Source organism: Typopeltis vanoorti, chromosome 6 (genome assembly GCF_054136105.1).
Source record: "Typopeltis vanoorti isolate ZY-2024b chromosome 6, IOZ_Tvanoo_1.0, whole genome shotgun sequence".
In the NCBI taxonomy this organism is placed as follows: domain Eukaryota; kingdom Metazoa; phylum Arthropoda; class Arachnida; order Uropygi; family Thelyphonidae; genus Typopeltis; species Typopeltis vanoorti.
In genome coordinates this window covers 97,370,215-97,382,853 of record NC_143554.1, presented here as the reverse complement: position 1 = coordinate 97,382,853, position 12,639 = coordinate 97,370,215, and the positions used below count along the sequence as shown (strand labels likewise).

The 12,639-nt window shown below is 36.3% G+C and overlaps 1 protein-coding gene across 2 annotated transcripts in view; it reads left to right on the top strand.

The window, feature by feature from the left end:
• Nucleotides 1-12,639, top strand: part of LSm-4 (COMM domain containing 5 Like Sm protein 4) — a 70,775-nt gene that overhangs the window by 46,678 nt on the left and 11,458 nt on the right. For both annotated transcript variants that reach the window (XM_090395045.1, XM_090395044.1), the window contains exon 6: nucleotides 8,585-8,660. In XM_090395045.1, the coding sequence (XP_090251171.1) occupies nucleotides 8,585-8,660 (76 nt within the window). The remainder of the gene's footprint in view (nucleotides 1-8,584; nucleotides 8,661-12,639) is intronic.

The window sequence follows — 12,639 nt, the reverse complement described above, 5'->3', positions numbered from 1 at the left end:
TGACAAGCTGAGAAGCCAGGTTTCAGTAGTATACCATGGCATAAGAATTTGGTGGTGAGAGATACTAGTGGTTGCATGGGTTGTGATCAAGGGATGTTTGAAGAAATCAGTATCAGAATACCCAGTCTGAAGGATAAATAAGGTAGGAGTTAGATGGATGAATAGCTTCATTAAGAAGGAGATGCAAACAAAGAAAAGATTGTGGAGGGATTATAAGGAAAAAAGTAATTAGCATGCCCACGAGCAGTATAAGCAGTGGTGAGTTATAAGGGGCTCGTGCGAGCCCTTTGTTAAATTTTTCTCAAATTTGCGAGCCCCTTTTTCTTCTTATTTAATAATCTTGTAGAACTAGAAAATACCACCGTGGAATGTATACATGCTACTACAATTGCTACTTTAAATTCATATGGATTTTCTGATAACTATATAAAAAATCATTTCATTGGCTTTTGTTCTGATGGAGCTAGTGTAATGTTAGGAAACAAATCAGGTGTTGCTATCAAACTTCTACAAATATTTCCCAACGTCGTGATTTGGCATTGTGCTCATCGTTTACACTTAGCATTAGACGACTCGATAAAAAACATTAAAGAAATAAATCAATTTGAAATATTTATGGATAAATTATATGCTTTTTATCATCAATCACCAAAAAATCAATGAGAATTAAATACGATTGCAAAAGACCTTGGTATTGAAATTTTAAAGATCGACCGTGTGTTTGGACCACGATGGGCAGCTTGCGGTTTATGAACGGCTCTTGCTTGATAATAAGAAATTACCCAGCTTTATGCAAGCATTTTGCATCGAACGATAAATATAAGGGCTTTTTAAACTGACTTCTCAATTTGGAATTTTTAAAAGATCTAGCATTAATGATGATATCCTACAGGAATTATCATATCTGTCAGAAGCTCTACAAAGTCACAATATGAGTATTATAAGGGCTAAGTTAGGCTTTTTTCTTCTTTTTTTTTTTTTTTTTTTTGATGATGCGAGCCCTTTGTTAAAATTTCCATAGCTCACCAAGGCACAAGAAAGAAGACTGAGTTGCTAATTATGAGAGAAAGCTGATGAGGTCAAAAGAAATCCTAAAGTTTTTTTTTTTTTGTTGTTGTTGTTTTTTTGCTACGTGGCAAGTAAAAGGAGGAATGACTATTGAAAAATGACTTTAAGAAGTGCTGATTGTGGGGAGGTAACAGAAGCAAACCAAATAGTTAAATAACTGAGTGATCATTTTGCAAGGATGTACCATCTAGGTGGTGGCATTGCATTGCCAGATGTGACAATGACTGAGAGAATGGAGATATTAAAATATTGCAGAACTGCAATGCGAACATTATCATTGGATTGAATGGCATATTGGCCTGTGTATTATGAAAATGTGCGAGAGATTTATCTCCTCTGACCAAACTGTTTGATTTAAGCCTCATTACTAGGAAGGTACTAATGAAGTGGAATAAAATAGTCCCACTCCATAAAGGAGGCTCATGAGAGTAATAGCAAATTACAGGCCTATCAGGAATGATGACTAAGGTATTGGAGGAATTGATAAAATACAGAATTCAGCACTAGGTGAAAAGGAATATGATAATTTATAAGGGGCAACATGGGTTTTGTGAAGGGCAGGCAGGTCTTGCATTAGCAATTTGCTTACTTTTTATAATAAAGTGATATTGGAATTGGATAAGAGAAATGGCTACTCAGTCATATTGCTGGACTTTGCAAAGGTGTTTGACAGTATTCTACATAGAACTGTTGCACAAGTTAGACAAAATGGAGACGGATATGAATTTTGTGATTTGGATTGGAGGGTGGCTAATGGATAGATATCAGAGAGTGATTTATGGAAGAGTTGAGTTTAGGAGAAGGCAGATGACTAATGGTGTACCACAGGAGTCAGTATGTACTTGTTTAATTTGTACATCAATAGCATAGGAAATGATTTGATGGAAAATATTCAGTTGTTGGCTGATGATGCAAAACAGGGAAGAGCAATAGTAAATGAAGGTAATGTAGAGACCCTGCTGCAAGACTTAAACATACCAGCAGTATGGATAAAAGTAAATGGCTGCCAGTTTAATGTGTCCAAATGTAGGATGATGAACTGTGGAAAGAAGAGATCACATGCTCTATACTATATTGATGGAAATGAACTGCAGGAAGCTGATGAGGCCAGAGGTGATTGTGGACAGGGAGTTTAAGTTTACGGGGCATATTACAAAAGGTGGCAAAAACAGCACATCATATTACGTGGTTGTTGAAGAACACACTAATAATCAGGGATAGAGAAGTTATTGTTTCCCATTATAAGGGTTGAATGATATCACATCTGCATAGCTGCATGTAGATCTGGGTACTCAGATTTCATGGGGATGAAGAAGTGGTGGAGAGGACACAGAGGCAAGTGACAAAGATTGTGGCAGGTCTATGGAATTCTCTCTTTGAGAATAGACTGAAGGTGTGTAGGCTTCAAAAACTGTATGATAGGTGAAAAAGAGGAGGCATAAGATATAAGCTTAACGAGATATATAAGCTGTTAAAGGAGTCTTATAGGATTAATATTAAAGGCTTTTTTTTTTCAGTACATGGTAGGAAGAGAACGAGGGATTATCTATGGAAATTATATAAGAATGTGGTTAGCTTTGCATGGAGTTCAGTGAATGGGTTGCCAGAGGTAGTTGTGAGTGCTTTGTCAATGAATGAGTTTAATGAGAAGTATGATAGGTATTGTGTGAATAATGGATCTCCTGCAGTGAGTCTTCTAATTCCATAAAGATACCTGTGCAATAATAATTCAAGAGATCTTGAAGTTTATATCTTCTGCTGATTATTTCCATTGAAAAAACTTGTTTCAGATAAATTTATTAATTATCGTTTTTTGACTTTCTTCAAAAAAAGCATATTCCACTTGAATATCAACATCCTACACTATATTTTTCTCAACCCAGAACAGCTTGGTTCAGAACAAGTTGTTCTGAGTCCTGGAGTGTATTTGTGCACTTGGGTAAACTTACAAAATTCTCATTTTTTTTATTATACATTTTCAGTCTGTTAAAGGATGGCAACTTTTGCTACTTGCTAAAATTAAATAAGTGCAAGTTTTCAACTCGAAAACTTAAATTTCATGTTAGGTTGCTTCTCACTGCCATTATGAAACAATGCTAAAGTTTAGTGATATTTAATAATACAAAAAAGTAACAGATCTTGCTTAAATGACCGTAAATTCTTCTTCTGATTAATATTTTATTAGCATAAATATACACTTTTTGTGATATTTATGTAAGATAAGTGGATTTATCACAAGAAATTAAAAATTATCACAAATTTTAAATTCAAATCAAAATGAAATAAATTTAATAGAAATTAAAAATCATAATGTGTTTTATACAAATAGTTTGCAATTACAGTAATGTAATACATTTAACAAAAAAAAAAAAAAAAATACATATATATATATATATATCATCATCGTCATCAAATTCCTGCATGTACAAGATATGAATGATAGTACTACATGAAAAATTTACATCATTACTAACTTCTTATCTACAATTTTCCTCCAAATTAGTCTGTTACTTGTCAAGACTCCAACATTATCAGATCTTATATTTCTATCGTCTAAGGTACTTTCTACCGTATCCATCCATCTATATCTTGGTCTTCCTCTGGGTCGTTTTCCTGCCAACCTGGCAGAGAACACTTGTTTTGCTAATCTTTCTTCGCCCATTCTGTTTAAGTGACCATACCACCTGAGATTAGCTCTGGTAACGCATTCCTGGATGCTGACATTGTCAAGTTCTTTCCTAATATCCACGTTTTTAATATGATATTGCCATTGATGCCATCTGGTCACGCTTCTAATCTTTCTCAGGACTCTCATATCTGCAGTCTCTAGTCTTTGGTCAAGTGTTTTACTTCTGACCCAGCTCTCAGATCCATAAGTTAAAATTGACTTGAATATTGTTCTTGTATACAGCTAATTTAGTGTTTTGACTAATTTCTCTCTTATTCCATATGAATTTATTCAGTTGACATCCTACCATACCAGCTTTGCTGATTCTGTTGTCTATTTCCATATTTAATTTACCGTCTTCAGTAAAAATCTTGCCTAAGTAGCTGAAATGTTTTACTTGTTCCAGAGGTTCCCAGTTCACAACACAGTTAACATTTTCAACAATTCTACCTATTTTCATTGTCTTTGTCTTTTTAATGCTGATCTTCATACCATATCTATTACAACAGTTACTCAATTTAGTCAGGGAATCTTGCAGACTTGTAGCAGATTTTAGAAGTATAACATTGTCCGCATAAAGCAAAGAGCTAACATTAACATCTCCAATTCTGATATCACGTTTAATACCACTTTCCTTCATAATGTGATCCATATAGATAATGAATAACAGAGGAGATAATGTACATCCTTGTCTCACACCAGGTTTAACATTAAACCATCTTCCTGTACTTCCTTCAATTCTAACTGCTGACTTACAACTCAAATAAAGACTAAGTATTGCTTGATATAATGCCCCATTGACACCATATAACTGCAGCGTATTGAATAGCTTCTCTCTTGGCACCTTATCATATGCATTTTCCAGATCAACAAAACTTAAATACAGATCTTTATTATATATTCCCATTATTTCTCGACTATTTGTTGTAAAATAAAGATCTGATCCTGACAGCCTCTATTTGGCCTAAATCAAGCTTGTTTTTCACCAAGCTTTTCTTCCACAATTCTTCTCAACCGTTTTTCAAGTATACTTGCATAGATCTTGCCAGGAACACTCAGTAGGGAAATACCTCTGTAATTCTCACATTCAGTTTTATTTCCGTTTTTATATATGGGTACTATTAGAGCTCTACTCCAATCATCGGGAATTCGTCCCTCTGTCCAGGCTTTCTGAACTATGCAGTGGAGCCACTGTAAGACTTTTATACCACCATACTTTAGCATTTCTGGTCGAATATCATCTACTCCTGCTGCCTTTCTGCATTTCAAGCCTTTGATGGCTTTTTCTACTTCAAGTATGGATATGTATTCCTGACTGTATGCTTGTTGAGTGTTTTTTACCACTGTGCTCTCACTGCTTGTTTCATTTAGCAATTTTTCAAAGTAATTACTCCATACTTGAAGGATATCTTTTTCTCCTGTTTTGATGTCACCTTTATCATCTCTAACTCCTTTTACGGCAATTTTTCTTCCATTTCTAAGCTTATATATGTTAAACGGTACCAAGAAATTTTATAATATTGTTTTAATCGCTTTTTCCCAAGTAAGCAAACAAGCAAATAAGTGAGGTGCACCTGAAGTATTTTCAGGTCTGAGGCAACTCATGATAAAGGTGGCATAAGTATCACTTGCCTAAGTATCCCACAAAGAACATATTCTTACAGACATATATAATGCTATGTATTATGGGAAGGGTCACTACCCACACATTTATCGAGGTCTCATCAGTGGGATAAGTTCTACATTACTTCAACCTTGGTATTACCACCTCAGGGTCTGGCTCCCACTGACGATACCTCAGTAAAGGTCGAAACCAGTCTGGGTAGTGACCCTTACCATAATACATAGTATTATACATGTCCGTAAGGATATGTGCTTTGTATTATGGGATAATTAAGCAAGTGATCAGAGGTTATGTCACCTTTATCATGAATTGCCTCAGACCTGAAAATACTTCAGGCGCAAACTTGGCATACTTGCTTGTTTGCTTACTTAGGGAAAAAAGGATTAAAATCAAGTTTATAAAATTTTTTGGTATCTTTAATGTATAGTACACCCAAGGTAAAAAACTTTTTACATATATATACACACACACGAGGGTGGTCAGAAAAGTTCTCTGCCTCGACCATAGATAGCAACACTATCGGCAATATTTTTTTATTTTTCTATGTTGGTACATCTGTCATAAGCATTCATGTGAAATTGCAAGTCATTCTATTCTTTGCCTTTTTTTACAAAATTCTTTGTAAAAAAAGGCTTAACACCAAAAGAAATTCATTTGAAGTTCATAAAAGTTTATGGGCACTCTTATCCTTTGTTTTTGGCAATTAAGAAATGTGGCTGTACCAGCCTTCAAGATGATCCATGTGAAGGACATCCAAAAAAAGTGTAACAACACCAGAAATCATAGAACAAGTGCACGATATGGTACTGGGTGACCAACGAGTCAAAGTGGATGAAATTGCTGAGATTATAGGCATTTCAAAAGAATGTGTAATATGCATATTTTGCATAAAGAATTGCAAATGAAAAAGTTTAGTGCAAAATGGGTGCCACGCTTGCTCATAGCAGATCAAAAATGCACTCACATGAAAATCTCTAAACAGTGCTTGTAGCTTTTTAACAAGAATAATACTGATTTTGTGCATTGATTTATTATTATGGATGAGACTTGAATTCACCATTACATACCAGAATCCAAACAGCAGTCAAAACAGTGGACAGAAGCTGGTTGTTCAGTTCCAAAGAAGACAAAGTCGGTTCCATCAGAAGGAAAGGTAATGACATCAGTCTTTTGTGATGCTACAGGCATTTTGTTTATTAATTATCTTTAAAAGGGTAAAACAATAACTGGGGAATATTATTCCGAACCTTTAATCAGACTAGATGAAAAAACTTGGGAGAAAAGACCTGGTTTGCAGAAGAAAAAAGTCATCTTTCATCAGGACAATGCACCTGCCCACAAAGAAGCTTTGTGGGCAATGCCACTTAATTTTGCCATTGTTTTGGCAATGGAAAAATTAAGGGATCTGCACTATGAATTGTTGTAACATCCACCCTATTCCCCATATTTGGGTCTCTCTGACTTCTATCTTTTCTCAAAACTAAAACTCTTCCTCGCTAGTCTGCATTTTTCTTCGAATCAAGAGGTGATTGTAGCTGTAGAGAGGTATTTTGAAGATCTTACTGAGAACCACTTCAGGGACAGAATAATGGTGTTCGAGCATCGTTGGAATAAATGCATTAGTGTTATGGGAGATTATGTTGATAAATAAAAATAATTTTGAAATTATAAATTTGTTTTTTCATTGTTAGGCTGAGAACTTTTCAGACCATCCTCATAAGTGATGAAACCCTATGGATGTTAAATTGGTATACCTTTAATTTTGCCTAAGGAAAATTTTAGTGTTGTACTTACGCTGAAGGATAAGTTTTAAAAAAAATTTAGATACCAAATGAAATTTAAACAGTAGGTGTTCTTTGATAAGACTGTCACATCTGGCAAGCTGGGTAATGTAACATACATCTGATCTAAGTTTACACTGAAGTGCCATTGAATTACAGATAGCTACCTAATAATGTGTTGGACCCCCTCTGGCCCTGATAATTGCTGCCACACAACAAGGCAAAGACTCTACAAATTTGTAAAAATGTTTCACAGGTATTTCGACCCATCCTCCAGAGCTGGTCCATAATTCACTCAAGTTTGTCAGTGATAGGATAGGGACCCGAACACTCTGCTTGACAGTATCCCAAAGATTTTCGATAGCATTTAAATTAGGGCTTCTAGGTGGCCACTTTATTATTTCAAAGTCAACAGAATGCTCCTGGAACCAAGCACAATAGCCTGCCTGGACCTGTGAGATGAACAGTTTTGCTGCCAGACGCATCTCCATTGGAATGCATGATGAATATAAATGAGTGTAAATGGTCGGCCTTGAGTTCCACATACTGGGATGCATTGAGAGTTGTTGGTACATGTTCCAAAGATCCCAAAGACGTCCAACTGAAGATATCCCAGACCATCACTGAGCCACCACCAGTTTATACAGTTCTGACCTGACATACAGGATCTGTAGCTTCATGAGGTTGATGCCATATCCTCAGTCTCTCATTGGCACTATGAAGTTTAAATCGTGATTCATCACTCTAAGCTACACATTACCAATTTTCAATCATCCAGTTTTGATGTTCTTTACCCAAGGCAAGGCGTTCAGTTCCAAGTGTCATGCCATAATAAGTGAGACTCTCATAAGTCAGCAGCTCCCAAAGCCGAGACGGTGAAGTGAACATTGCATGGTCCTTGCATCGACTTTCCAGCTGGAACCCTCATTCAGATGGAAAGTGATTTGAGGTAATGTCTAGTCCCTGTTCGTTCGTATGATGCGAGTCAGACAGCAAAGCCAAGATTGCTTGTCCTTTGCAGTTTATCTGGGTGCTTGTATTTTTGCCAGAATTTTCATATTTCCAGAACACTCTTGAAATTGCCGTACAAGAAAATCTAAGTTCGTTGGCACTTTCGGAGATCGAGTGACCATCCGCCACGCACCTACGATCTACCCTCTGTCAAATGCATCTAAATCCTGTGCCTTTCACAATTACGCTTCTCATGATGAATGCTTGGGGAAGCCAACGCTGACAGCTAAGTACAACCACTGTTTTGGCCATATATACATGCAAATACAGGAGTTTCAGATTTGTATAGTGTCTCATATCCTTAATTCAATGACACTTCAATGTATTTCGTAGCATTTCTTTGTTTTAAATATGATAGCTTCATATTTCTTGATGGAACAAATTCAACTATTTCAGGCTGATCTCTGTTTATTTATTTTTTAATTATTCTAGTGTTCTAAGTCGAGTTTTAGAGCCAGTAATTCTCATGGAGTTGACATCCACTGATGGGAAAATACGAACATTTGAGGTATTTTTTTTTTTAAATCTCAGTAACAGAATCATTTGTGTTGCATGGAAAACATTAATTTTAAATGAATTTATGGACCAGTGAAAATTTGTTTAAAAGTTAATGAAAATAAGATTTCATTTTATATTGTAAGCAGATATGTATATTAACTAATTGCATTTTATTTGTGCTGTTAAATAATTTTGTCAGTGTTACTTTTAAGGGGTTGAGTAGTGTGAAATTGAAACTTGTAGACTATCTGCATCACATTTCTCCTTGGAGATGTGATTGTAATAAACAAGATTAGTATGTATATATATATACAGTAAAACCCCGTTTTTACATTCCCGCAATTTACGTTTTCCTGCCATTTACGTCATTTTCTGTTGGTCCTGTCTTAAGGCTTATTCTTACGATATATTGTTTTCCCACCATTAAGAACTTGATGTGGATGTTATTTCTCGTGATTTGCATTTTTTCTCGGGTAGCAATACTGATTTTCAAATCGATTTCTGCAGAAATCTGCGCATTTCTGTTCCCAGGTGGCGTTGCTTTCGGCTGTAGTTTCGTTTCCGCCATCACGGTGGCTTGCAGTAGTGATGAGCGATACCGTGATTTTTCAATCGCAGTACGAATTGATATTGTAGAATTTCTGCTATGTAATTTAGCGTGTGAGAGTTGCGGTGGTGGATTATCCACGTTAACAACATGGAGAAAAAAGACAGAAAATGTATTTTGGTAGAAGAAAAGATGGCAATTCTGTGACGTGTAGATTGGCATGCCGGAACAAGTGTACATTTAGCAAAAGATCTTGGACTCTCCATGTCCACTTTGAACACGATAGTAAAAAACAGGTCAAACATTGAACTCAATGCAAAGCAATGTGGCACTATGTCAAAAAAAAAAAAAAAAAAAAGCCAATTCCTGCTATTTACATTTTTTTTCCATCAGTCCCCTGAAAAGTGTAAAAAAGGGGTTTTACTGTATACATATTTATTTATTTATTTTTAAATATCTACTTGTGAGAAGAGAGAGAGAGAATACAAAACACATCTTCAACAGGACTGAAATAATATGAGTAACCTCTGGTTTTTAATATTCTCAGAGTGAACATTACTGCTTTTTAAAATTTTGAAAGCAAGCACGATAGTAAGATTGATACAGTTCACGTCCTGTATCATTTTTGCTACTAATGTTATGGTATGCACCATAGCCTTTCTCAGATATAGCCAACTCCACTTTTTGTGGTGTAGCCTGTTTCCACAAATGAGATTGAAAACTTGTTGAGCATTTTCACACACACACACAAAATACCTTATAATTGGAGGGAGTGACATTTAGATCTCTAAGTCGTAGATGACTTTCACCACCCACTGAAACACCTTCTACTTGTGATGAGTGCTGACCATTCAAGGCAGGTACTTGGACCAGCCAGAATATTACATTGGCCTGAACCTGATGGTTATGTATCAGGAGACTCCAACCAGCTAACAGATAATTCCTCTCTCAGTTATTTTTCCAGATTGCACTCTGGAAGAAATCTGAATCTAGCAGTATGTGGAGAGTACTTTCAGGATGCCACATGGAATAGGTGGAAGACATTTTTATGTCTTTCACCCTCATATTCTTGTTGAGAGGCTTATACGCTGGTTAAACATGATAACTAATATTTAAGGAATGGACAGCGTATACTAGAAATATAAATTAAATAAACTTTAATATATACTTTCCGACATTTCGGCAAACGTCACGTTGCCATCTTCTTGGGAACTTAATACAAAGACATGTGCACACAAGTACTACATAACAGCAAATGAGAACTGAAGCTAGGAAGCTAATGTTTTCCTAAAGTCCTGATGGTGCCCCCTGGCAGGCTATATTGGTGGGTCTTGGCCTTTGGGCTGAAGTTCTTCTGATAAATGTTTCCCAAAAAATACATAAAGAAAATGTGCCATTACGTCCCATAGTGGATGGCATTGATTCCCGAACTTACAAACTAGCCAAGCATTTAGCCAAAGCGCTCTCACACTATACTGGCAACACACCATCCCACATAAAAAACTCAGCCCACTTCAAAGCCGGTATAGAAAAACCTTACACTGCAACATAATGACATAATGGTCAGTTTTGATGTCTCCTCCCTATTCACCAATGTACCCCTCAAAGAAACCCTAGAACTAATCCAAGCTAAATTTCCTCCCGATATCTCAGCCCTATTTCAGTTTACAATGAACTCAGGCTATTTTGTTTGGCAGGAAAAATTCTACAAACAGATAGAGGGGACAGCCATGGGTTCACCACTTTCCCCACCCTTGGCCAACTTCTTTATGGAGACTTTTGAAGAGAAAGCCTTAAACTCATCATCATCATCAAATTCCTGCCATGTACCCTCAAGGGGTGTACAGGATATGATAGTACTACATGAAAAAAATTACATCATTATTAATTTCCTATCTACAATTTCCCTCCAAATCAGTCTGTTACTTGTCAACACTCCAATATTATCAGATCTTATATTTCTATCGTCTAAAGCACTTTGTACCGTATCAATCCACCTATATCTTGGTCTTCCTCTCGGTCGTTTTCCTGCCAACCTGGCAGAGAACACTTGTTTTGCTAATCTTTCCTCGCCCATTCTGTTTAAGTGACCATACCACCTGAGATTAGCTCTGCTAACGCATTCCTGGATGCTGACAATGTCAAGTTCTTTCCTAATATCCTCGTTTTTAATATGATACTGCCATTGATGCCATCTGTTCACGCCTACAATCTTTCTCAGGACTCTCATATCTGTGGTCTCTAGTCTTTGGTCAAGTGTTTTACTTCTAACCCAGCTCTCAGATCCATAAGTTAAAACTGGTTTGAATACTGTCTTGTATACAGCTAATTTAGTGTTCCGACTAATTTCTCTCTTATTCCATATGAATTTATTCAATTGACTTCCCACCATACCAACTTTGCTAATTCTGTTGTCTATTTCTATATTTAATTTACCATCTTCAGTAAAAATCGTGCCTAAATAGCTGAAATGTTTTACTTGTTCCACAGGTTCTCCATTCACAACACAGTTGACATTTTCAATGATTCTGCCTATTTTCATTGTCTTTGTCTTTTTATTGCTGACCTTCATACCATATCTATTACAACAGCTATTCAATTTAGTCAGAGAATCTTGCAGACTTGTAGCGGATTTATTTAGAAGTATAACATCATCCGCATAAAGCAAAGAGCTGACATTAACATCTCCAATTTTGATATGTTTAATACCACTTTCCTTCATAATGTGATCCATATAGATAATGAATAACAGAGGGGATAATGTACATCCTTGTCTCACACCAGATTTAACATTAAACCATCTTCCTGTACTTCCTTCAATTCTAACTGCTGACTTACAACTCAAATAAAGACTAAGTATTGCTTGATATAATGTCCCATTGACACCATATAACTGCAGCGTATTGAATAGCTTCTCTCTTGGCACCTTGTCATATGCTTTTTCCAGATCGACAAAACTTAAATACAGATCTTTGTTATATTCCCATGCTTTCTCGACTATTTGTCGTGAAGTGAAGATCTGATCCTGACAGCCTCTATTTGGCCTGAATCCAGCTTGTTCTTCACCAAGGTTTTCTTCCACAATTCTTCTCAACCGTTTCTCAAGTATACTTGCATAGATCTTGCCAGGAACACTCAGTAGGGAAATACCTCTGTAATTCTCACATGCAGTTTTATTTCCCTTTTTATATATGGGTACTATGAGAGCTCTACTCCAATCATCGGGAATTCGTCCCTCTATCCAGGCTTTCTGAACTATGCAGTGCAGCCACTGTAAGACTCTTATACCACCATACTTCAGCATTTCTGGTCGAATATCATCTACTCCTGCTGCCTTTCCACATTTCAAGCCTTTGATGGCTTTTTCTACTTCAAGTATGGATATGTATTCCTGACTGCATGCCTGGTCAGTGTTTTTTACCACTGTGCTTGTCATCACTTG